This window comes from Dipodomys spectabilis, unplaced genomic scaffold (assembly GCF_019054845.1).
Source record: "Dipodomys spectabilis isolate Male_0828 unplaced genomic scaffold, ASM1905484v1 ptg000125l, whole genome shotgun sequence".
Classification (NCBI taxonomy): Eukaryota; Metazoa; Chordata; class Mammalia; order Rodentia; family Heteromyidae; genus Dipodomys; species Dipodomys spectabilis.
This window is the reverse complement of record NW_024870802.1, coordinates 19,792,982-19,819,913: the sequence shown is the minus strand read 5'-3', so window position 1 is coordinate 19,819,913 and position 26,932 is coordinate 19,792,982. Positions and strand designations below refer to the sequence as shown.

At 41.7% G+C, this 26,932-nt stretch overlaps 1 protein-coding gene across 2 annotated transcripts in view; it reads left to right on the top strand.

Annotated features, from left to right (window-relative positions):
- Tnks2 (tankyrase 2) overlaps positions 1 to 10,350 on the top strand; it is a 74,218-nt gene extending 63,868 nt beyond the window's left edge. For both annotated transcript variants that reach the window (XM_042689209.1, XM_042689210.1), the window contains 5 exons: positions 317 to 391; positions 971 to 1,076; positions 3,083 to 3,269; positions 8,040 to 8,196; positions 10,017 to 10,350. In XM_042689209.1, coding sequence (XP_042545143.1) covers positions 317 to 391; positions 971 to 1,076; positions 3,083 to 3,269; positions 8,040 to 8,196; positions 10,017 to 10,079 — 588 coding nt within the window. In that variant the 3' untranslated portion in view covers positions 10,080 to 10,350. The remainder of the gene's footprint in view (positions 1 to 316; positions 392 to 970; positions 1,077 to 3,082; positions 3,270 to 8,039; positions 8,197 to 10,016) is intronic.
- The last annotated feature ends 16,582 nt before the right edge of the window (positions 10,351 to 26,932 follow it).

Genomic DNA, 26,932 nt, shown 5'->3' with positions numbered 1-26,932 from the left:
TAAAATCAGTAGGACCAAAGAAATCAATGTTTTACTTTTTAGTATGATAGGTGACTAGCATTTAGCTTTATATTTAATCATCTCCTATTCTTGTTTCTTTTTCTTCCTGTAATTTACATTATATAATGTTTTAAATGATTGACTAATAGCTACCTCTAGAAAGCAGTACTCATGAATTTATAATACCTATATCCTTTAAACAACAAAAAGTTAAAGACTTAAATTCTCAAAAATAGAATTAGATGAATCAGAAATTTGTATTCCCCAAGTCATACATAAAAGTTAATTCACACATTTTAAATTATTTTCCCATCAGATGCAGAGTACAGTCCGTGAGCACAGAGATGGTGGACATGCAGGTGGCATCTTCAGTAGATACAATATTCTCAAGGTAAAATTCATAAAAGTAAAAATAAAGTCTCATGGACTTTTCTGACCAGTCTGGCTTCAAACTATGATCTTGAATAACTAGGATTACTAGCCTGAGCCACTGACTCCCAGCTAAAGCATGATTTGTGTATGTGTGCACATAAGCTGGTCTTGGGACTTTAACTCAGGGCCTGGGCACTGTCCCAAAGCATTTTTGTTCATAGCTAACACTCTACCTCTTCTGGCTTTTTTGGTCATTCATTGGAGATAAGACGACTTTGCTGCCCAGGCTAGATTCAAACCACAATCTTCAGATCTAACCTCCTGAGTAGCTAGGATTAAAGGCGTAAGCCAGATATCAAGCTTATGTAGGTCCTTATTTTTTTGAGGTATTTGATTCCAAAAAGGCATTTATACATCTAACTTTATAGGATAATTATAAAAGGTATTTTTAATAAGCAATTATCTTCAGTTGACTAAAAACTACATATATTTCGAAAAAATTTCACCTCATTCCTTGCCAAGTGTGAGGCCAATCTTTTGGTTAAGATGAAATAGATCATTATAAACACCTAAAGATTTGATTTTTCTGGTGTTACAGATTCAGAAGGTTTGTAACAAGAAACTATGGGAAAGGTATACTCACCGGAGAAAAGAAGTTTCTGAAGAAAACCACAACCATGCAAATGAACGAATGCTATTTCATGGTAAGATTCCTTCTCCCCCAACTCTACTACTATTCTCCATATTAAGATAGCTTTTGGCAGATATTAAATAATAATATTTTCTTTATATCATTTTAAAATAATCTAATATTTCTGTAACTTTTATGCTCCTGTTGTCAGTTTCTTTTACAGTGGATAATTTATAAATGGATACTTCATAAATAAGATTATTATAATGGAAAAAGTAGAAATGATAATGTGGACTTTTTGGTTTGATTTTCTGTATCTCAGAAAAATGTATGCCTTCTGCTTTGATTTTTAAAATTTCAGTGTCAAAATCACATTTAACTTCAGTGTTAAAGAGCCATTTTGCCAGGTGCTGGTGGCTCACACCTGTAATCTTAGCCACTCAGCAGCCTAAGATCTGAGGATCATGGTTCCATGCTACCATGCTAGTCCAGGCAGGAAAGGCCATGAATCTCCAATTAACCACTAGAAAACCAGAAGTTGAGCTAGCTGTATGACTCAAAGTGGTAGAGCACTAGCCTTAAGCAAAAGAGCTTAGGGAGCGTGCCCCAGCCCTGAGTTCAAACCCTATGACTAACAACATCAAAAACAAAAAGTCATTGCCATTAGATCTATAGAGGTCACTGATGATTATTGAATTTATAGCATCACTGTTGTATTTAAATTTTCTTTGATTAAAATTTCACAAACTGTCAAGTATTGGTTGGTTTTCAACTTTATAGGTATTGATGTATTGTTTTTCAAGCCTTTGAGCTTGTTATTAATAGTAGCTTCAGTCTGTTCCTTTCTTTGTCCTTGAAGCTGGGCACTGATGTCTCATACTTGTAATCCTAGCTACTGAGATCAGAAGATCATAGTTCAGAGCCAGCTCAAGAAGGAAAGTGAATGAGAAGCATCTCCAGTTAATCACTCAAAAGCCAGAAGTGAAACTGTGGCGCAAGTGGTAGAGCGCTAGACTTGAGCACAAAAGCTCAGGGATCACCCTCACCTCCATCCAAAAAAAAAAAACAAAATCAAAAAAAGCACCAAAATCTTGGTTCTTGACTGCAGAAAGTTTTTGGAGACCTAATTTGATTTTTAAAAAACACATTAGGGGCTGGGAAGGTGGCTCAGTGGTAGAGCGCTTGCCTTGCATGCCTGAGGCCCTGGGTTTGATTCCTCAGCACCACATAAGCAAAAAGAAAAAAGCCGGAAGTGGCACTGGGGCTCAAGTGGTAGAGCGCTAGCCTTGAGCCGAAGAGCTGAGGGACAGCGCCCAGGCCCAGAGTTCAGGCCCCACGACCGGACCAAAAATAAATAAATAAAAATAAAAAAGCACGTTAAATTTCATATTCCTAGATTGCAGATGTAGCCCATTGATAGAGCACTTGCCTAATAAATACAAGACCTTGTAGAAGTAGAAAGAATTTCACAGTCCCCTGAAGGAATAGCTAGAATGGGTTTCTGTGAGATAATATGAATACCACTACTTATGCTACAACCCTACAAAAGTTATTATCATAATCCCTTGGCAAAGAATATATGGTTTTTATTTATTAACTTGAAAGTTTTAATGAGGTTTTTTTCTAGAAATGGTTTTGTTTTTTCCAAGTTCATTCTTTTTTGTTGTTGTTAAGATGTACAGAGGGGTTACAATGAGTACATTACTTATCGATCATTGTTACCCCTCCCCTTCCTTGTTGTTGTCCCACTATCCCTTCCCTCCCCCAACGTGTTTCTATTTCTATAAAAGGGAATTCGGGAAATTTTCCTGTCCCTTGATGACCAAGGACAGGGTTTTGATGAATTACTTAGCTGTGATTGTCTTTTTCCAGCCCTTAGCACACAACACCTACCTGATGTGGTTCTTGTGCTCTGTAGCTCTTCTTTGGCTGGGCCTGTCTTGTCACTACTATACATGAAGCCCTAGATTGGATCCCCAATATGCCACAGGAAAAAGAAATGAACTTCTAAGAGACTTTAGTTTTGCCTTCCAAAAATATATTATTTAACTTGCTTTTACCAATCTATATGTATTTCAGGTTCTCCTTTTGTGAACGCAATTATCCATAAGGGCTTTGATGAAAGGCATGCGTACATAGGTGGCATGTTTGGAGCTGGGATTTATTTTGCTGAAAACTCCTCCAAAAGCAATCAGTATGTGTATGGAATTGGAGGAGGTACTGGATGTCCAGTTCACAAAGACAGATCGTGTTATATTTGCCACAGGTAAGAGATCACTTCTCATTTATTTTGGTAAGAATTGGTTATTTAAGAAATTTAAAGGGCAAAGCCTTATGCCTGACTTTAAGAATCAAAACTGAACATGTGTTTAGGCTTTTTGCCCTCTCACAAGTTAAAATAATAGTTAATATTTACTTTAGTTATCTCAGTGGGGCAGCTTAATTCTAAGCAGTTGACCTTTTAACTCATTATAACACCTAGAGCTTTAAAGAAAAAAGTGCTCAATGGCTCACTTGGCACTGTAGTGGTTCATGTCTTTAATTCTAGCTACTCAGCAGGTTGAAATCTATAGATTATGATTACACTTTGAAGCCAACCTGTGCAGAAAAGTTCATGAGACTCCATTTCCAAAGTAGCCAACAGAAAGCTGGCTGGAGTGTGACTCAAAGGATAGAGCACCTGCCAACTAAGCAAGACGAGCAGGTATGAGGCTCTGAGTTCAAATCTCAGTTCTGGTGGAGGAGGAAGTAGGCAAAATAAAATGCAAGTATGATAAAGTAGATAAACCCAAGTTTAAGATCACCCTGGGCAACCTAGCAAGAGTGTTTTTTTGCTTTTTCTTTCTTTCTTTCTTTTTAACCAGGCCTGAGGCTTGAATTCAGAGCCTGGACACTGTCCCTGAGCTGCTTTTGTTCAAAGCTGGCACTCTACCACTTGAGCCACAGCACTGCTTCGGGCTTTTTCTGTTTATGTGTTACTGAGGGATCAAACACAGGGTTTTATGCATACTGAGCAAGCATTCTACCACTAAGCCATATTATTCCTAGCCCAAGAGCCTGTTGTTTTTTATTTGGGGGGGGGGTTGTTTTGTTTTTTGTTTGTCATGGGGCTTAACTCTGGGCCTGGGCATTGTCCCTCTGTTCTTCAGCTCAAGGCACACACACTACCAACTTGAGCCACAGTGCCACTTCTGGTTTTCCCGGTAGTTAATTGGAGATAAGAGTCTCAGGGACTTTCCTGCCCTGGCTGGCTTTGAATGGTGATTCTCAGGTTTCAGCCTCCTGAGTAGTTAGGATTATGTGTGTGAGCCACTGGCTTCTGGCTCAGATTTTTCATCTTAAAAAACAGGCTCTTAGGGGCTGGGAAGGTGGCTCAGTGGTAGAGTGCTTGCCTTGCATGCATGAAGCCCTGGGTTAAATTCCTCAGCACCACATAATTAGAAAAGGCCAGAAGTGGCACTGTGGCTCAAGTGGTAGAGCACTAGCCTTGAGCTGAAGAGCTGAGGGACAGTGCCTAGGCCCAGAGTTCAGACCCCTGGACCTACAAAAACAAAAACAACAGACTCTTAGCCAAGGGCCAGTGGCTCACGCCTGTAATCCTAGCTACTCAGGAGGCTGAGATCTGAGAATTGAAGTTAAAAGCCAGCCTGAGGGGGAAAGTCCAAGAGATTCTTATCTCCAGTTAACAACTAGAAAACCAGAAGTAACGCTGTAGAACACTGGCTTGGAGCTGAAGAGCGTAGGGACAGCACCCAAGCCCAGAGTTCAAGCCCCATGACCATCAAAAAAGAAATACCTGGGCTGGGAAGGTGGCTCAGTGGTAAAGTGCTTGCCTTGCATGCATGAGGTCCTGGTTCGATTTCCCCAGCACCACATAAGCCAAAAAGAAAAAAGCCGGAAGTGGCGCTGTGGCTCAAGTGGTAGAGCGCTAGCCTTGAGCTGAAGTGCTGAGGGACAGTGCCCAGGCTCAGAGTTCAGGCCCCATGACCAGACCCAAAAAAGAAAAAAGAAAAACCTGAATACAAAATAACATTGGGGTGAAAGACTATATGTACAGTAGGCTTAGAAATAAACAGTGAAGGGCTGGGAAGGTGGCTCAGTGGTAGAGCGCTTGCCTTGCATGCATGAGGCCCTGGGTTCGATTCCTCAGCACCACATAAGCAAAAAGAAAAAAGCTGGAAGTGGCGCTGTGGCTCAAGTGGTAGAGCGCTAGCCTTGAGCTGAAGAGCTGAGGGACAGCGCCCAGGCCCAGAGTTCAGGCCCCATGACTGGACCCAAAAAAAAAAAAGAAAGAAAGAAAGAAACAGTGAAATAATATTGAAACGTTCTTTGAAACAGGAAAGTCAATCACATGCTTGAAGAGAGTGGGATAATATCTACTTATACTCATGGTAAGGGGACCCCTGAGTTAAGAAATGAGTAGGTGTTCCAGTGGAGGAGCAGTAAAATAGCCACCGTCTCAGATGGTACAGAGAATGGATAACAGACAGGAAGGAAGATTGGCCTTTGTGGACAGAGAAAATGAATATGCCTAGGGCATGATAAAGATAAGATAAAATTAGAGGAAAGAGCTACTGTAAGGAATTGGGATTTCCTTCTAAGTACAGTAAGTAGCAGCTAAAAGATTTTAAAAGATGGGGCTGGGAAGGTAGCTCAGCGGTAGAGTTGCATGCCTTGCAAGCATGAGGCTCTGGGTTCCATTCCTCAGCACCACATAAACAGAAAAAGCCGGAAGTGGCACTGTGGCTCCAGTGGTAGAGCACTAGCCTTGAGCTGAAGAGCTGAGGGACAGTGCCCAGGCCCAGAGTTCAAGCCTCCTGGAGGGCAAAAAAAAAAAAAAAAGATTTTAAAGACAAAAGTGAAAGAAAAAAAAAGACAAGTGATTTTGGTTTTGTTTTGTCTTTTTTTGTTGTTGTTATTCCAGCACAAGGGTTTGAACCTGGGACCTGGGCACTCTTCTTTTTTTTTTTTTTTTAAATTGTGAAAATACTACAGAGGGGTTACAATTACATGGGCAAGATAATGAGTACATTTCTTCTTATCAAGCATTGTAGCCTCCTCCTTTGTTTCCCCTTCCCATCCCTTTCCATCCTCCTCCTGCCCCCCCACCCACTGGGAACTCTTCTTGAGCTTCTTTTTTTTTGGAGGGGGGGGGTCCAGTCACGGGGCCTGAACTCTGGGCCTGGCACTGTCCCTCAGCTCTTCAGCTCAAGGCTAGCGCTCTACCACTTGAGCCACAGCACCACTTAACGGCTTTTTTCTTTTTGCCTATGTGGTGCTAAGGAATTGAACCCAGGGCCTCATGCATGCAAGGCAAACGCTCTACCACTGAGCCACCTTCCCAGCCCTCTTCTTGAGCTTATTTTTTTAATTTTTTTTTTTTTTTTTTTGTGAAAATACTGCACAGATGGGTTACAATTGCATGGGCAAGATAATGAGTACATTTCTTATCAAGCATTGTAGCCTCCTCCTTTGTTCTTGAGCTTCTTAAGGCTAGCACTCTACCACTTGAGCCACAAGTCCACTAATGTATTTTTTCCGGTTAATTGAAGAGTCTTAGGACTTTGATGCTTTGAACTGCAATCCTCAGATCTCAGCCTCCTGAGTAGCTAGGATTATAACTGTCAGCCACCAGTACTTGGCAGTAGTTGTTTTCATCAGTAATTGCTTAGACAGAAAGGAGTTTGGGCAGGAAATTAGAGTAGAAGTAGAAAAACTGGGTTAGTAGGCTATAGTCCAGGTGGAAATTTTGATGGTTTGGACATGATGACAAAATTAGAAGTAAATGAATTTTAAATGTATCTTGAAAGTGGAATCAGTGACCTTTTTGAATAAATGATTCTTTTGCAAGCTACCATAGAAGTTCCTTAAACTCCTTCCTCCCCACTTGGTCTGTGATTTGTGTTTTTCCTCTGACACAAAGAAGATAATAACAGTTTAAATCTATAAAGTTGTTAACATTTTTCCAGTTTTAAAGTTAAAATATAAGAATTAACTAGCTGGATATAGTGATTCGCTTTACTATAATCACACCTAGTGGGAGGCTGAACCAGAAGTATCATGACTTAAAGACTAGCCTGAGCAAATCAGTGAGACCCTGTCACAAAAATAAATTAAAAAACCTTGGAATACAGTCCAGTGATACAATATTTGCCTAACATATCCAGTTCCCAATACTGAAAAAAAAATAATAATTTAACAAATTATTTTAAAAGAATGAGGGCTGGGAAGGTGGCTTAGTGGTAGAGCGCTTGCCTTGCATGCATGAGGCCCTGGATTCGATTCCTCAGTACCACATAAGCAAAAAGAAAAAAGCCGGAAGTGGTGCTGTGGCTCAAGCAGTAGAGCGCTAGCCTTGAGCTGAAGAGCTGAGGGACAGCGCCCAGGCCCAGAGTTCAGGCCCCACAACCGGACCCAAAAAAAAAAAAGAATGATAGACTTTTTTTTTTTTTTTTTTTTGAGTACTGGGATTTGAACTCAGGGCTAGGCGGGTGCTCTACCACTTGAGCAATGCCAACCTGCCTTATGGTTGTTTTCAAGATAGAGTGTCACAGCCGGGCTCCAGTGGTTCTCACTTGTAATCCTAGCTACTCAGGAGGCTGAGATCTGAGGAGTGCAGTTCAGAGCCAGCCCTGGCAGGAAAGTTCATGAGACTCATCTACCATTTAGCCACCAGAAAACTGGAAGTGGAACTGTGCCTCAAGTGGTAGAGTGCTTGCCTTGAGCTGAAGAGCTGAGGGACAGACAGCACCCAGGCCGAGTTCAAGCCCCATAACCAAAAAAAAAAGGTGTCACCAACTTTTCTGCCTAGCCTAACTTCAAACTGTAATTCTCCAGATCTCAACCTTTTGGTTACAATTGTACCCATGAGGCCCCACAGCCCAGCACAAAGTTCTTTGAGGGTTAAATATTAAAAACAATCATAAATGTTTTCATATGAAGACATTTCTAAAGTTTACCTAATGTACGCAAATAATGGTTGTAAAACTTGTGTTAAATTTGTCTTCAGAGTGCCCTTTTCCATTTTATGTTTTAGACAACTGCTCTTTTGCCGGGTAACCTTGGGAAAGTCTTTCCTGCAGTTTAGTGCAATGAAAATGGCACATTCACCTCCCGGGCATCACTCTGTCACCGGTCGGCCCAGTGTTAATGGCCTAGCATTAGCTGAATATGTTATTTACAGAGGCGAACAGGTAACTCAGTTTTGTTTACCTTTAAAAATGCTATGGGGGGGCTGGGAAGATGGTTCAGTGGTAGAATGCTTGCCTTGCATGCATGAGGCCCTAAGTTCTATTCCTCAGCACCACATAAGCAGAAAAAGCCAGAAGTGGGGCTGAGGCTCAAGTGGTAGAGTGCTAGTCTACAGCTGAAGAGCTGAGGGACAGCACCCAGGCCCAGAGTTCAGGCCCCACGACCGACAAAAAAAAAAAAAAGCTATAGGGGTCAGTGTGTTGGCATGTCTATATACCAAGCTCTAGGAATACGTAGGAGAACTGAGACTAAACCTGAAAAGAGCTGGAGGTATGGCTCAAGTAGTAAAAGATCTGCCTAGAAAGAGCCAGGTCTAGCCAGGGGCCGGTTACTCACACCCCTGTTATCCTAGCTACTCAGGAGGCTGAGATCTGAGGATCAAAATTCAAAGTCAGCCCAGGCAGGAAACTCTTTGAAACTCTTATCTCCAGTTAACCACCAGAAAACCAGAAGTGGCACTTGTGGCTCAGGTAGAGTACTCGCCTTGAGCTGAAGAGCTGAGGAACAGTGCCCAGGCCCAGAGTTCAAGCCCTACAACCTACAGGAAAAAAGAAAAGAAAGAGCCAGGTTGTGAGTTCATACTCCATACTAACCACCCTTCACCCCCCCCATAGAACCATACTTTAGTTTCTTAAATGAATAAGGCAAGACCTTGGTTTAAACAAAAACAAAAATTTATATGCAGTTTCAGACTTGTAAAGATACCAATGTAGTAAAATAAGAATACTTAAATTTTTTCAAGATAAGGAAATATACTGATATTTAAATTTGGCCAACTACACTGCATTTTTCTTTTGCTTCTATAAAATGTAATTAATCAGAATTCTGATTTTTAAAAGTATGTTCGAAGAAGCATATGATCCTCTCATACTATCAGTAAAATGTTGGGCTAGAATAGTATTCTGAATTTACTAGGTATCATAATTACCTCTATTACTAAAAACAGATAGACATTTCCTTAATACCCATCATAGACCTACTTGCTGGTTGTTAGTCTAAAGGATTGAAGTTGAGGGTTGGATAGGTGGCTCAGTGGTAGAGTGCTTGCCTTGCATGCATGAGGCCCTGGGTTCGATTCCTCAGCACCACATAAGCAAAAAAGAAAAAAGCTGGAAGTGGCACTGTGGCTCAAGTGGTAGAACGCTAGCCTTGAGCAGAAGAGCTGAGGGACAGCGCCCAGGCCCAGAGTTCAGGCCCCACGACCGGACCAAAAAAAAAAAAAAGGATTGGAGTTAAGATAACTGTGTTTTGGGAAGATATCCCTAAATGATTCTGGGGTGTTTTTGTTCTGTGCCAGTCCTGGGGCTTGAACTCAAGGCCTAGGCACTGTCTTAAGCTTTTTTGCTCATGGCTAGCTCTCTACCACTTGAGCCACTGCTCCACTTCTGGCTTTTTTGTTGTTAATCAAACACATGGACTTTCCTGGCTGAGCTGGCTTCCAACCTCTATTTTAAGATTGCATTTTCCTTCATAGCTAGGATTGAAGGTGTGAGCCACTAGCATCCACCTTTTTTATTATTGCTCTTATTTTTAAGTAGAGGTTATAATTTCATAAGTCAGGTTATGAGTACAATGTATCTTGATCAATATCACCCCTTCTGTCATTCTCCCCCATTGTTTTCCCTCCCATCCCTACCCTCAAGTTATATTTTTAAGACTAATTTAGAACAGCCTGCCTAAAAATTTGAATGCTTATGAAAGATCTTCTTAACCTTGGAACAAAATTTGTTTACTACCATTTGAATTAATCTTTCTCTTCCAGGCTTACCCTGAATATTTAATTACTTACCAGATTATGAGGCCTGAAGGTATGGTTGATGGATAAACAGTTTTAGGAAACTCATTCCACTGAACCTAAAATCTCCAAAGCAGCTGGTGGCCTAAGTTTTATTTCTTTGCTGGTCATACTCATCTTGCACATGGCTCGTAACAAAAGGATAAAAATGTGAAAGAAGTTTAACAATTCTGACTTGATTAAGCTTTAATAATGTACAGTGTTTTCTAAATATTTCCTGTTTTTCAGCACTTTAACAGATGCCATTCCAGGTTTAACTGGGTTTGTCTGTACTAAATTATAAACAGTTCCTTGAACCTTTTATACATTATGCATTGATTCTAACAGAAACTGTAATGCCCTCAACAGAACTCATTTTACTAATACAATACTGTGTTCTTTTAACACAGCATTTACACTGAATACAATTTCATTTGTAAAACTGTAAATAAGAGCTTTTTTACTAGCCCAATATTTATTTACATTGCTTTGTAATATAAGTGTACTGTTTTAGAACTGCAGCGGTTTACAAACATTTTCATGTGTATTGCTCATCTATATTCCATCATGTATCATCCTTAGATCATCATCCACAATTGAGTGATCTTTATGTCTGATTCAAGAGGCTGTATTGAGTTGTTAGCTGAAATTTAGTTGGGAAAGACTATTTTATCAGATTTAATTTGTTGGAAGCATCTCATTTAGAAACGTTTCTCACCTGGTGCCAGTGGCTCATGCCTGTAATCCTTGCTGTTCAGGAGGCTGAGATCTGAGCAGCTCCAAAGCCAGCCAGGGCAAGAAAGTCCATGAGACTCTTATCTCTAATTAACCACCAGGAAAACAGAAGTGGCTAGCCTTGAGTAAAAAAGCTCAGGGACAGCAACATACGCCCTGAGTTTAATCCCCATGACTGAATTAAAAAAATATCTTTCTCACTTGAATTCTCTGGGGGTTTAATTTGTCCTTCCGTTGTATATAAAATATTCACATTCCAAAGAACTTGAACTCTGATAGGCCCTGATTCTAAAGAATCTTATTCACTGACCTCAAACTCTGTAAGTGTCACTCTGGAAATTTTTCATTGTCATATTATGAAAACTAAAGTGCTCCTTTTGTTTTTTGGGTTTGGTTTGGGTTGGGTGGGGGGTTTTTTTGGGTTTGGGGTTTTTTGGGTTTTTTTTGTCGGTCACTGGGCTTGAACTCTGGGTTTGGGCACTGTACCTGCACTCTTCAGCTCAAGGCAAGCACTCTACCGCTTGAGCCACAGCGCCACTTCCGGTTTTCTAGTGGTTTATTGGAGATAAGAGTCTCACGGACTTTCCTGCCCTGGATGGCTTTGAACTGCGATCCTCAGATCTCAGCCTCCTGAGTAGCTAGGGTTACAGGCATGAGCCACTGGCGCCCAGCTGGTTTGTTTTTTTTTTTAAAGGCCAAATCCATAATAATAATAAAAAACCAGGGCCTGGTGGCTCATACCTTTAATCCTGGTTACTCAGGAGGCTGATCTGAGGATTACAGTTCAAAGCCAGCCCAGGCAGGAAAGTCTGTGAAAACTGGAAGTGGCACTGTGGCTCAAGAGGTAGAGCTGTAGCCTTGAGCAGAAGAGCCCAGGGACAGTGCCCAGGCCCAGAGTTCAAGCCCCATGACCGATCAAAAAAAAAAAAAAACAAAGGCCAAATCCTCTTTTGAATGCTTAACAGTGTTTTCATGGAATATAAATAGGAAATTAAATTTTAGGATTGGAAAGTGTAATCCCGGATAATCTCCCAGTCAATTCTAATTACCTTAAATCTAAAAGGAGGGAAAATAGCAAAAAGCAAGTGGGTAGTATTTTATCCTAAGTATTTTTTTTCCTTGATCTTAGTTTTATTTATAGCCAGTCTGTACATGATGAGCAAACTCAATCCAGAACCATAAATAAAGGTTTCTCACCTCACTCCTGTTTTCACCTCCTGAATGGGCAAGTGTAATAAGACAGGTGACTCCTGATCCTGGTTTGCCTCCTGTGATATTCTGTCCAGTTGGAAATATGACTCAGTTTATGAACACAACCCTTGGCAGGAGCATAACAGTTGTGGTGACCAGGCCTGTGTTCAGTATGGTAGCTGTGCAGGGAATTGCTGTCCTGTGAAATGCCATTTCTGACTCTTTAATGTAAAACTATCTTTTCTATGAAAAGATAGTACTCATGAATTTTGAAACAGATCTGAATTATTGCCTGGCAGGGTCTATTTTACCTGTTGACTTATACCCTCAGAAACCAAGAAAACATTTTACCCACTTATGTCTTCGTAATTGAGGACCTTTCCCCTCGCTCCGAACCAGTTTGCCTTTATTTTAACCACTAAATTAACTTGCCCTTTTTAAATTTGTACATACAGTGCTAGAACATCATGGTTTTTTGTCCTGAATAAGAGTTAATCAAAGTAAATGTATTTCTGGAGTTGTTTCTATGATGTAAATTGTGATCATTGTTTAAGAGGTTAAATCCTGACCTTGAAGTGATTTTATACAACTGTCTATTAATTGCATATATGATCTTGAAGTCATTTCTTGGAACACGGGAGTATGCCAAATTTTATATAATTTTTTCAGGTTCTCAGCTTCTAGTTTCTATAATTAGAAGATAATGATATGAATTAATGGGGTTTATATTTACCTTCTCTCAACATTTAACCCATACTACTCACCCTATGAGTGAATCTGGAATTGTTTGTTATGTAAAATCATTGTGGTCTAGTTGACAATATTGCAAACTGTGTTACTTCATTCTAATCCATTGTTTAATGATTATATTGTTTTTCCATGAATTATATGGTGATCAACATGTTAGCATGGCAATATTTTCACATAGTTTTTTGTTGATTGAGAGTATGGGTTTTGGGTGGAATTTTTAGTGCTTTGCATGGAACATCTTACTTTATAATGATGGAATTGCTTTTTTTGTCTTGTGATTTTTTTTTATATGAATTTAATTTTTTGCGTGACTAGTGCTATTATACCCATCTTGAGTGTCTTAGTTGTACTGTTATCACATTCCATACCCTCATTTAATTCTAAATAAACTTCATTATTTTTCTGGATAGCATGATAATTACTGGAATAGTATAAATGTGTTGAATGGTCTTTGAGAAATGGATGAAAATTTGTTAATAAAACAGTTACAGGAAGACAATATAGTTTTGAGTCTAATAGTGATAAAGAGTACAATTTAAAGTTTGTTGATTGCTGTGGGTACATTTACATATTATAACATGGAAGTGTCTGTAAAATGTGGTTAGATAATTATAGCACCCAACAAAATGTTTGGTCAAACCTTAAAACTCATTCCTGGAAATCAATCTCTTCTTATAAAGAGGAATATATTTTTGTTTTCTATGTCATATAAAACATTCTCAGTAAGTTTCCAGATCTCAAAGTTAATGATAGTTCTTGTTGTTCTCCTTAAAAGAAAGTATTTATAATTCAGTATGCTAAGTGTCCTTGTGTGTGTGTGATCAGTTCTCTGCTTTCTATAAGAGAATGATGGTACAAATAATCCATAAGTTTAACTTTGAAATATATTTCAGCAGCTTTATCTTCCTGCTTCATTTAAGATATTATTAAAAAGTGTTTGCTTGCTATTGCTAAGCATGAATGGCAATGTATGATGTGATCCAATCGTCTACAGGTTAATGAGGCAAGAAAAAATGCAAATAAATTTCCCAAAGCTCTTAAAATTGTTATTCTTTACTGTGCCTTTACCCACTGTCCTGTCCAATTAGAGACTAGAGTGACAGATGAAACAAATAGTGGTATCCCTTCCTTTTTTTAATTACTTTTTAATAATTTTTATTGAAATTAAGTGATTACAGAAATTTCACAAGTTTCACAATATTGTGGGATAGTGATACAAGTCAAACACATTTTAACCTTCACAAGGCAAATTGTCATTATCATGGCCTATAAAGTTTGTGAATTCTATGAGCTTTGATAATACAACTATTTCTTCCATATCAGGTGATATGTACATTTCTTTCCTTTCACTTGGTGTCAGCAGTTCCCGCTCTTTCCCTCTCATTCCCTCCCTCCCATCGCTGCCTTTGAGTTACTTAGTTTGTTTTCATCAATGTCCAGAAGGTACCCTTTCTTAACCAGGGAAACAATTAAATTTCTATAAAGCTAGGGTCCAGTCACCATATACTTGCCTTTATGCTTACTTGCTTAGAAAACCTGTGACCTAAAACAGTTTAGTCACACCATCAGGAAGTTGTTGCTCTTCATATAAAAGGTACCCTTTTGCTGGGCACTGGTGGCTCATGTCTATAATCCTAGCTATTCAGGAGACTGAGCTTGAGAGCTCACAATTAGAAGCTAGCCCAGGCAGGAAAGGCTGTGAGACTCTTAATATTAATTAACCCTCTGCAATCTGGAAGCAGAACTTTGGCTCAGAGTGGTATATCACCTTGAGCAAAAAGCTCAGGAACAGTGCTTCCATCCCTGACTTCAAGCCCCCATATATGCATCTATAATTTGTTGCTAGGCACAGTAGCACACTCCAAAAACTCCAGCAATTTGAGAGGTTGAACGATATCATTTGAAGTCAGCTTGGGAAAACAGTGAATGCATCTTAGGAGGGCAGGAATCCCAAGTCTGTTGATAGTCCCTCTATATTAATTTTTTAATTAGTAGCATACTTCACACATTTGTGAGCCTTGTTCTTTTTCCCAAATCAATAACCCATATAATTTTCTAAATTTTAGCTTCTATATGACAGAGAACATGGAATATTTGGTTTAGTTTGGTTTGGGTTTTTTGTCTGTAGTAGGCTTGAACTCAGGGCCTGGGTGCTGGCTCAGCTTTTTTTGCTCAAAGCTAGCACTCTACCACTTTGAGCCACAGCTCACTTCTGGTTTTCTGGTGGTTAATTTGAGATAAGAGTCTCACAGACTTCCCTGCCCTGACTGTCTTTGAACCACAATCCTTAGATCTTAGCCTCCTGAACACCAAGGATTACAGGTATGAACCGCCAGTGCCAGGCCCCAATGTTTGTCTTTCTGTGTTTGGCTTATTTCATTTAACATGATGATACCATCAAAAAGTGAATTTTTAAGGATGGTACAAATGAGTTAGGGTAGCCAAAAGATGTTAAGTTTTAAGTTGAAATCTAAAAACATAACTAATGGCAAATCTTTCTCAAACCTACTCAGTTTTCTCCTTTTCTCTGGTTAATTACTGCAAGTTTAAGACCAAAGTCCCAAACCAGATGTGGTGTGATGGCTTACACCCTTGATCCCAGTACTCATTTTAGAGCAAGACCCTATCTAAATAACTAGATTCCCTGAAGTCATCTCTCTTTCCCTAACATTCCACATCCCATCTATGGCTCTGTCTACTTCATCCTTGTCTGCCCCTCTCATCTCCCCAACTACCAGAGTCTAATTTCACTTAATTTCACATTAAGCTAAAGCCTAAGTCACACATTATTCCACTTTGTCAGAAGCCTGCAGTGGCTTCCCATTTCACTTAGTGTAAAAAGCTACAGTTCTTAACATGCCTAGCTTGATCCTAATGTGGTGATCCTCTGCATCCCACTCCACCCCCTGCTCACTTCACTCTCGGAACTCCAACTCTCCAGATCTCACAGACATGCTCCTGTCAAGGGTCTCTGCAGTAGCTGTATCTGCCTAGAATAATCCCCCCTCTGCCAGCATCCCCATGTCTACTGCCTCACTATTGTTCAGTGTCACCTTCTCAGACCTTCCAATTCCCTTGTACATCATCTTCCCATACTCACTTCCTGTCTTTACCTACCCTGCTCTTTTTTCTACAGTATACCAGTCTTTTTTTTTTGTCGTGGGGCTTGAACTCAGCCTGAGTGCTGTCCCTCATCTCTTCAGCTCAGGGCACTCTACCACTTGAGCCACAGTGCCACTTCTGGTTTTCTAGAGGTTTATGGGAGATAAGAGTCTCATGGACTTCTCCTGCCTGGGCTGGCTTTGAACTGTGACCCTCAGATCTCAGCCTCCTGAGTAGCTAGGATTACAGGCCTGAGCCACCAGCACCCAGCTACCAGTCACATTCTTAATGTAGCAGCCTCGTAGGCTGCATTCAATCCTCAGCACTGCAAAAAATATAAAAAAAACATTTACTTACTACAGTATATTAGTCTAGACCAAGACACGGGACACTAAAATGTGAGCTTCACAGGATGAATCCACTGGTGCAGCTCAGTATCAGGCACAGAGAGATAGTGCTCAATAGATAGTAAATGAGCAGGCTTCAAATGATCTTGACTCTGGTCTTGTAGAGTCTGTTTACCTCATAATGAACAGTGACGTTATAACTAATAGCACGACAGCATTAACAACAGGGTCACATGTCTAGTGGCAACAGCCACTACCAACAATAATTCAATCAAATTTACTCGGTTTACCTACAGTAATAATAATCACATTTGTGTATCAGATCCACTACCAGTTACCAATAATCACATGTATCAAATCCCTATACTACTAGTCAGATAATTCCACATGGAAGATATTAAATCCACCTTCCAGATGAGGGCACTAGGGTTCAAGAGTTAAAGGAACATGGAAGTGGCACTGTGCTAAAGTGCTCACCTTGAGCTGAAGAGCTGAGGGACAGCATCCAGGCCCAGAGTTCAAGCCCCCCGACCGACCAAAAAATAAATAGTTAAAGGAACTTAAGTGGAGAGTCTCAGATTGCCTTTCCACTGTATTCAGGAACTTTTTGGGGGGTAGGTTGGTGAGGGGAGGGGGAGGCGGGGAGACATGCTCTGTTTTTTTTTTTAGTATCTGGTACATAGAAAGTACTCAGTGAATTGTGAAATTAATAAATGAGGGAAGATGTGAACCAAGATTTATCTGAGGTGAAGCCCCAAGTACATGTAGAATGTCCCCCCAGATTTAAGCCAACCCAACCAAGTTTAGGAATGATACTCTATGTAAGGCTTAGGGGTTCTACACTGAATCCTGGTTAAAGTCTGGCAGAGACCACGGGGTCTTCTAGATTTCATTGTGAGATAGCCAGTTCTTTCCTATCCTAGCCGTTTGAGAAAAATTTTGTTTTAATTCTGAACTTTTCAGAGCATAAGTCATTTATTAAATATCGTATCTTTGGGGAAACACCTAGTGGATTTCTGTCCTGTCTCCTCCTGCCCTCCATGCAGGAAACAACTAAAGGTATGGATGGTTGGGAGCAGTTTAAACCATGAATATTTTATCTTAGAAATTTAGGTAGAGAGCCAGGCGAGAGTGGCTCATGCCTGTAATCCTAGTTACTCAGGAGAATGAGATCTGGATCTGAGGATCGTGGTTCAAAGCCAGCTTGGACAGGGAAGTCCATGAGACTCTTATCTCTAATAAACCACCAGAAAACTGGAAGTGACACTGTGGCTCAAGTGGTAGAGTGCTAGCCTTGAGCAGAAGAGCTGAGGAGCAACACCCAGGCCCAGAGTTCAAGCCCCATGACTGACAAAAAAAAATTACATAGAGGGCTAAAAATGTGTCTTAGTGTGCTTGCCTAGCATGCATGAAGCCCTGGGTTTGATCCTCAGTACCACATAAACAGGCCAAAAGTGGTGTTCTGGCTCAAATGGTAGAATGCTAGCCTTGAGCCAAAGAAAGCTCACAGACAGTTCCCAGGCCCTGAATTCAAGCCCAAGGACTGGTGTTTTTTTTTGTTTTTTAGAAAGGAATTTATGTAGGATAATTTCTAAATGTGTTGTACGCCTAGCCTGCATTAAATCAGCCCTGAGGAAACAGGAATTTTTGCTCTATCATCTGTGGCAATGTCATTGCTGCTTATACTCCAGAGAGATGAAGGATGGGTAAGTATCTTCAAAGCTTGAGGTACCTGCAGTCTCAGTTCTGGAATCATAACTGCTGTGCCGCTGGGGGAACCTATACACCCTCCCAACCCCAGCTAGTCTAAGATTTAACAGGTGAGCTTTTATATCCCTCCAGGCAACTTCCAAGAAGCTTGGAGAAAGTTGAAATCTATTCCTGCCCAAGTGCCTCCCCTTTAAAACAGATGGTCCACAGGATGCATGTTTTTACTTAGAATCGCAAATAAGCTGTATTTTAAACTGATCCATTTGAGGCACCAAAGGAGTCTGAATAAAGCTGTAATCCAGAGGTTGAAACTGATTTCTGTTGACAGTTTGAACCTCACAAATTGGCCAATAGTGAGAACTCTTATGGGAAGGCATTCTATTGCACAAAGAGAGGGAATGTTTCTATTCTGATCACTGAAAGGAGAATGAATCTATGTAGAAATAACCTGGCTGAGGCTTAGTACATTTTAATATAAAAAGGCTAGCAGATTCCAATGGAAGTGAATAAAGTCGGTTTATATTTATAGACAGGGATTAAACAAGCTAATCCAAGAGAAGCGTATGCAGGCAATTGTGTGGGAGCAAGATAGATCCATCTGCATGCAAAGAATTGTGAATGAATGAGGATCCATGGCTCAGTGGGCAGGCAGGGGTGTAGAGGAGACCACCAGTCTGAATAATCAGTATTCACGTTTCCCACTGTTTTGTTCTATTGTATCCAAATGTGAGAAGCTGTTCTCCAGTCCTCCACATACAGAGGTCTTTATTTGACCTTATTGAAGCATGATCCCAGCTGTTTTACACAAACTGCCAGCCTCTGAAGAAGTTTAGTGTCTGGCAGCTTTGCCCCCAAGTAGATTTATGAGCTGTGAAAGATAGTCAAACTAACACCCTAAGCATTCTTGATGGGATTAGAAGTCTGCATTTACATACCACCCTAATATACCACACTATCTCTTTGTCATCTCAGTCCTGCTGGGTGGGGTTTAGAAAGGGTAAGTAGAAGGTGACAGCCACATACCCCTCTACCAGATAGCTACACAAAGGGTCACCATGCAAATCCCATGTTATTTGGCATTTAGCATCTTCTAACAGCAGCACTCCCAGTCAAAAAGGTGAACACATTCTCTCAGGGTGGGATGCTCATCTAGGACTCCCAGGGAGAAAAAGCTACAAGACTCCTCTGGGGGGAGGTGGAGAGCTACACTGAACAGTGCTGGAAATGACCCCTAAGTCAACCATTTAAATCCTACCAGTGACTGTGGTTCTCCTGTTTTGAAGACACCCTGAAATTTTTTTCACGCATGGATCTAAAGGACCTGAGATGTTACATGAAAACCGAGAGGCTGAGAGTCTCCCTCATCCAGTGACATTACATACTGAACCTTATGAAATAAAGTAGTACCCAATGTAGATGCAAGAGATGGCAGAAGTTATGTGTTCGAAATTTCTTGAAGCCGAAAGAATGGAGTGGGCTAGCATGCTTGAAGCCCGGTGTTCACAAAGCCTCAGTACCACATAAATAGAAAAGGCCAGAAGTGGCGCTGTGTGTGGCTCAAGCAGTAGAGAGCTAGCCTTGAGCAAAAGAAGCTTAAGTATAGGGCCAGGCCCTGAGTCCAAGCCCAAAGACTGGCAAAAAAAAAAAAGTTAAAGCCTAGCTTAAGAGGTATGGTTCAAGTGATAGAGAATCAGCCTCAAGCAAGCAAGCCAAGCAAAGACTTGAGTTAAAGCCAGGTAGTAACAATAAAGAAAAAGATGTTATGCCAGGTGTAATCCTAGCTACAGGTATAATCCTAGTTACTCAGGAGGCTGAGATCTGAGGATCACAGTTCAAAGCCAGCCCAGGCAGGAAAGTCCGTAAGACTCTTATCTCCAATAAACCACCAGAAGATGGGAAGCGGTGCTGTGGCTCAAGTGGTAAGAGGGCTTGCCATAAGCTGAAGAGCTGAGGGACAGTGCCCAGGCCCAGAGTTCAAGCCACAGGACTGGCCAAAAAAAAAAAAAGTGAAGCCAAACCCTAATGTGTTTCATTGGGGTTTTTTTGGATTTTGGTTTTTTGGTTTTTAAGTAAAATATCTTCCTGTTTCTCCAAGACCCTTGTCACCAGAATAGACCATCCGGTCTCATAGACAAGCTCTGATCACTATATAACATGCCAGTGGATATTATTTTAAGCATATACTTGGCCAGGTACCATGTCATGAGCCACAGGTCACTTGGCCAGGGGCCACTTCTAATCAGGCTGAAGCACGTGTGCAGTGGAACCCCTTAGGTCCTTAACTGACCTTTGAGCAACATAGTCCTACTTAAGGCCTCATGAGTTATAGGTTGCATTTCATATATATAAACCCGTGAGATGGCAACTTTGCATGTGCAACAGATACCTACCAAACATCTTCAAAAAAAAGAAAAATAGGATTTTACCAAGAACAACTCCAAATCCTAGATAGCTGAAATTTTCTTAACCATGTGTTTGGCTCTTAAGCCACCTAGCTCAGCCCAGCTGTTCCTTCACAGTGTACTTTCTCCCTATTCAACTCCTTGCTTTGCTACTTTACCTGTGTGTGTGTGTGTGTGTGTGTGTGTGTGTATGTGTTCACTCAGTTCTTTGTTGGAAACACCAAGAATCTGAGATCTTTGCCTCTGGGACCACACACTGGTAACAAGGAAACAGATCATGGATGCCTTGCCAACCTCCCAGGGTAAGTAGGAGACTCAGATGAGATCATATCTGTGAATTCTTAATAAATTATAAACTGATTATAAAAGTGAAGAAGTGGAAAGAGGAAAGATAATTGAAGAACATGGCACCTCAGGGCTGAACAACAGCTTCCAGCTATTCTTAGAGAGCCTGCTTCAAAATCCACTTTTATTTTTACTGAACACATGGTTAGTGTGTGTTCATGGGCTTTAAGTGTGACTCGCCTCATTATAAATCAGCTTCTGCCTTTTTTTTTTTTTTTTTTTTTTTGCCGGTCGTGGTGGACCTGAACTCTGAGCGTAGGCGCCGTCTCTCAGCTCTTCAGCTCAAGGCAAGCACTCTACCACTTGAGCCACAGCGCCACTTCTGGCTTTTTCTGTTTATGTGGTGCTGAGGAATCGATCCCAGGGCCTCACGCATGCAAGGCAAGCACTCTACCACTGAGCCACCTTCCCAGCCCTCAGCTTCTGCCTTTTAGGGCTGCTTTTCAAACCTTACTGGTTTGTTTCAGAGCCATGGAAACTTAACCACCTCTGACAAGGGATTAATGAAAAAGTCCTCTCCCTTAAGACCCATTCCCTAGTTCCCTCGGGCCTGGCTCTTTAGAGTCCCCTGGATTTGAGAGAGTCTTTGTGCCATGAAGCTAAGTCACCAAAGTACCCTTCTTAATCCCATCAGGTCTCACAATTGGAGCCAGTGCTTCAGGGAAGGAGCCTTGAGATAATACATGCCCTGCATTGACTTTACTACGTAGAGATGCCAGCACTCCAGGCTAATAAAATAGAGACACAAGTGCTTGCCACCACTATGCAGGAGCCCTGGGTTCCACCCTCAGCTCAAGAATGGAAGGAAAAAGGAAAGGAAGAGAAGGTTGTGTGGGGATTTCACTCCCTTGCGTGGTATGACATCCTGTTTGGTGGGTCTCTTTGAACCTCAGAAATCAGCCTCCCCTCCCTCCCTCAATCAGAAGTTGTATCCTGTAGTCTTAATGAAAATGCAAGCCCTCTCTGTTCTATTCTAGCTCTCTCTGCTACCTAGCTCTCTTTCTGTTCTTTTCTTGCTCTCTCTGCTCTTTTCTAGCTCTTTCTCAGCTCTGCTCTTCTCTTTCCTAGTTCTCTCTCCCACCTCTTTCCCAGATGCTCTCTTTTCTAGCTCTTTTCTCTCTCTTTCCCAGCTCTTTCTACTGAATAAACCTACCCCTTACCTGAAAAAAAAGAAAGAAAGAAAGAAAATGCAAGCCATCTCAGCCTGGATTCAAAGATGTTTTCTTTCCAGACCCTCTTTTAACTGATGAGACTACCATTTACAACAGAAGAAAAATGGCAAGAGGCCATTTCCTGCGAGGGCCTACAAGAGTAAATCTTCCAGAGTGTTTGGAGTGAGGAAGGTGATGGCATAGAAAATAGCTGGGCCAGGCGCCAGTGGCTCACTCCTATAATTCTAGCTACTCAAAAGGCTGAGATCTGAGGATCGAAGTTCAAAGCCAGCACAGGCAGGAAAGTCTGTATGACTCTAATCTCCAGTTAACCAGCAGAAAACCAGAAGCGGCACTGTGGCTCAAGTGGTAGAGCACTCACCTTGAGCTGAAGAGTTGAAGGACAGTGCCCTGACCCAGAGTTCAAGCCTCAGGACAAAAAAAAAAAAAAAAGCTGTAGGTAGAGAAAGCCTTAGCTCCATATCTTGTTTTGACTTTATAACAGGTCTGTGGCCTATTCCTTAAGTGTTCTTGACCTTTTATGATTAACATTTTTTGGGGGGGGTCGGTCCTGGGGCTTGAATTCAGGGCCTGGGCACTGTCCCTGAGCACTTTTATTCATGGCTAACACTCCACCACTTTGAGCCACAGCTTCACTACCACTTTTCTGGTAGTTAATTAGAGATAAAAACTCTCAAGGACTGGGCTGGGAAGGTGGCTTAGTGGTAGAGTGCTTGCTTCCATGCTTGAGGCCCTGTGTTTGATTTCTCAGCACCACATAAACAGAAAAGGCTGGAAGTGGTGCTGTGGCTCAAGTGATAGAGCACTAGTCGAGCTGAAGAGCTGAGAGACAGCACCAAGGCCCACAGTTCAAGCACCACAACCAACCAACCAAAAAAAAAAAAAAAAATCTCAAGGACTTTCTTGCCCAAGCTAGCTTTGAACCAGTGCCCAGCCTTTTTTAAGAAATATAATGTAAGCCGGGCATGGGTGGCTCAGACCTATAATCCTAGCTACTCAGGAGGCTGAGATCTGAGGGTCGAAGTTCAAAGCCAGCCCAAGCAGGAATGTCCATGAAACTCTTACCTTCAATAAACCACCAGAAAACTGTGCTGTGGCTCAAGTGGTAGAGCACTAGCCTTGAGCTGAAGAGCTGAGGGACAGCGCCCAGGCCCAGAGTTCGAGCCCCATAACCGACCCCCACCCCCAAAAAAGTTATTGTTATTATTAAGGTATTGTACAGAGTTGTTACCATTTCATTGTCAGATAATGTACAATTCTTTTTAAACACTTTCTATGACTAATATTTGACAAGTGTGCATTTTTTACTAAAGAGGGGGAAAATATTTGAAAATAGAAAAATTCTTGTTATTGTTGTCCATGTACTTACTATAGCACATTAGTAAAGATGAAACAGATAAATTGGAAGTAGTGATTTTGTTTTTGTCCTTTATGTTCTCCTTAGGCAAGAACTTGTCATTAAGTTTTAGACTGTGGTAAAGGGCATTCTTTAGGAAGGCTTGGTGGATTAACCAGCTTATAAAGAAGAAGCACTTATAAAGAAGAAAGGGCCAGGTGTTGTTAGTCCTGCTAGGTATTTGTAGCTCATGTCTATAATCCTAGCTACTCAGGAGGCTGAGATCTGAGAACCATGGCTGGAAGCCAAACCAGGCAGGAAAATTCAGGGTCTGGGCACTGTTTCTGAGTAGCACTCTACCACTTTAAACTACAGGTCTACCTCCAATTTTCTGGTGGGTAATTGGAGATAAGATCTCTAGGGGACTTTCCTGCCTACCTGGTTTTGAATCATTATCCTCAGATCTAGGTTGGCTTTGAATCATTATCCTTAGATCTCAGCTTCCTGAGTAGCTATGATTACAAGCATGAGCCACAAGTACCTAGTTTGTGAGACTATTATCTCCATTTAACTGCCTAAAAACTGGAAGTGGAGTTGTGGCTCAAACTGGTAGAGAGCTTGCTAGCCTTGAGCAAAAACACATAAGGACAGTGCATAAACCCTAAGTTCAAGCCCCATGACTGACAAAAAGAGATAGAAGAAGGAAGGAAGGAAGAAAGGAAGAAAAAGGAGAAGGAAGAGTTGTTAATTTGGGCTTTTGGGCTTACAGTTTTACAGGGGTCAGGCCATGAAAGGTTGGTCCTCTTAGGACATCTGGTGGCAAAGCAAGGCCACTGACAGTGTGAGTGCTTACAAGACACCACACAGTGCAGGAGAAGGAAAGAATTACTAACACTATGTGTCTGCTGGACACATATTTTCCTTCAGAAAAATTTTAAATCGACTTCCCTCTTTTTGTCTTAGTAATTCCCCAATTTTTGCAATTTTTTTTCAAATTATTGATGCCAGATTCTCACTCCTTAGCATTCTGATTTAATTGTGGTGTGATCTGGGCCATGAGGCATTTTAAGAGCTCCCTGTATTGTAATATCTAGCAAAGTTGGGGAACCTCTGGCCTAATTTCTCTCTCCCATCCGTCCGTCCGTCTGTCCTTCCTTCCTTCCTTCCTTCCTCTTTTCCTTCCTTCCCTCCCTTTTGTGTGTGTGTGTGTGTGTGTGTGTGTGTGTGTGTGTGTGTGTGTGTGCGCGCACGCGCACGCATACCCACATGTATGGTACTGGGGCTTGAACTCATAGCCTAGGCTATCCCTTAGTTTTTTCCCTCAAGGCTAGCACTCTACCACTTGAGCCATACTTCCATTTCCAGCTTTTTGATTGTTGATTGGAGATAAGTCTCATGGACTTCCCCTCCTAGCATTGGCTTTGAACCACAATCCTCGGATCTCAGCCTCCTGAGCAGCTAGGATTATAGTTGTGACCCACTGATCCTTAGCTTGGCCTAGTTTATTTGAGAAAACTGCTAGACTGAATTTTCTCTCTTCCACCAGCTGCATACACCCAATGATCTGGAGGAGTGTCTCTCCTAGAACCTGCAGTCCCTAGAACTTAGGAAAACAGCTACAGCTACTCAGTACTCTAACGTTGAAATACTGGGAGATGCCTGAGCTCAGGACCTATCCCTCCTTACCAGCCCTGTTCGGCAGAGATCTCCAGACACTAAATGAAAGCGTGAATTCCCTATTTGGAAATTTCATTTTATCCCTTCTATGCATGCTAATTTCTCTGGTAAAAATAAATGTTATTTTGTGTTGCCTGCTTAATCACATGCTCTCTCATGTTTTTGATCATTGGAGCTGCGGGTCAAGTCTTCACACTGAGCCAAAAAAGCCAAGGGACAGCACCCAGGCCCTGAGTGACGGAAAATGTCTTCATACACCCCCCAAAATGTGCCTTGCCATAAGAGAAAACTAGCTTAGACTTGGTTCGGGATTCCTATTTACAAAATTATGCATTTTTATTTAACTCTCCATAGATTTGAAATATTTAGGTCTCTATGAGTTTCTATCTTGTTACCATCTGGTCTAAAAGTGAAACAAAGGGAAATCAGTGTCTCGGTTGTTGTTTGGCTACTTTGGAGTTACACACACACACACACACACACACACACACACACACACGGTTGTACCTCGCTTTATTTTCAAACAGCACCCCCAATTTCATCAAGGAAGGAGTCAGATTGCAAACTCTGGGCAACGGGGTCTTGAGAACCTTGGTCATTGTCCCCACAAACTAAGTCCCAGGCCCCACATTCCTAGTTCCTGCGACACCCGCAGACTTCCTAATGTCCTGCTTTGTAACCGCGCGGGGCTCCTTGAATGCGAGAAGGTAACGTGACTGGGGGGGGGGGGGGGGGGAGCTGCTGGGGCGGGGCGCGGGCCTGGCCAGTGGGAGGGTCGGACTGGAGCGGCCAAGTCACCCCACCGCAGTCAGACCACCGTCGGCATTCAGAAGCCGGGGTGTGGGCGGGCCCAGGGCCCATGCGGGGGGGGGGGGGGGGGGGGGGGAAGAGGGGGGGCCCTGTCCGGGTTAACCCTTTGCGTGCCCGGGCACTGCACAGCCCTGGGGTCCCACCTGACCCACGGTGCTGCGCTTCCATTCCCCTACCTCATCGTGTGGTTCTTTTCATCTTGCAGATTTTTGTTTATTTTCATTTTTTTTTTGCCAATTATTGTGATTAAGTGGTTACATAATTTCACAAAATTCACAGTATTGTGGGATCGTGATGCTCAGTTAAAGTCACAAACACATTCTAACTTTCATGGGGCAAATTGTCTATCACGGTCTTTAACATTTATGAGTTCTATGGGCTTTGACAATAGTTATTTCTTCCACATCGGGTGATATGTACATTCCTTTCCTTTTGCATAGCATCAGCTGTTCCCTCTTTCCCACTCATTCCCTCCCTCCCATCGCTGCCATTGAGTTGCTTAGTTTGTATTGATACATGTCCAGTGCAGCTGATGGGTCCCGCTGTTGTATGTTTTTCCCTGATTCCCTCTAGCTCTGTGTCGTCCTCCTACTTTCCCTCCTGTGTGCACATATATACCATATATGTGATCAGCAGCATGGGGTTATTTAGTAGTGATTCGACCAGATGAGTGGAAGTCCTTTGTTTCTCAAGTCTTGTTAATTTTGTCATATCACCTTATGTTTTGGATTTAACATCCACTTATCAGGGAGACTATTCGAGACTAGCCTGGGATACTTGGCAAAATGCTGCCTCAAAAAAGGAAAGAAGGAAGAGAGGCAAGGAGGGATTACTTTAGTATTTATCTTTATAGTAAAATTTCTTCTGAATTATTTGAAAGTAATTTGCAGACCTCATGACATTTTTTTTTCTTTTTTTTTTTTTGCTGGTCGTGGGGCCTGAACTCTGGGCCTGGACGCAGTCCCTCACCTCTTCAGCTCAAGGCTAGGGCCCTATCACTTGAGCCATAGCACCACTTTTGGCTTTTTCTGCTTATGTGTGCTGAGGAATTGAACCCAGGGCCTCATGCATGCGAGGCAAGCACTCTACCACTGAGCCACCTTCCCAGCCCCCTCATGACATTTTTACTGGAAATAATTCATATGCAGCAAATAGGAATGTGTGTGTGTGTGTGTGTGTGTGTGTGTGTGTGTGTGTATGTGTGTGTGTCTTGGCGCTAGGACTTGAACTCAGGGCCTCATTCTGTCACTAGGTTCACTCACAACTGTTGTTTTAACACTTGAGCCATGCTTCTAGTTCTAGGTTTTTGCTGGATAATTATAGATAA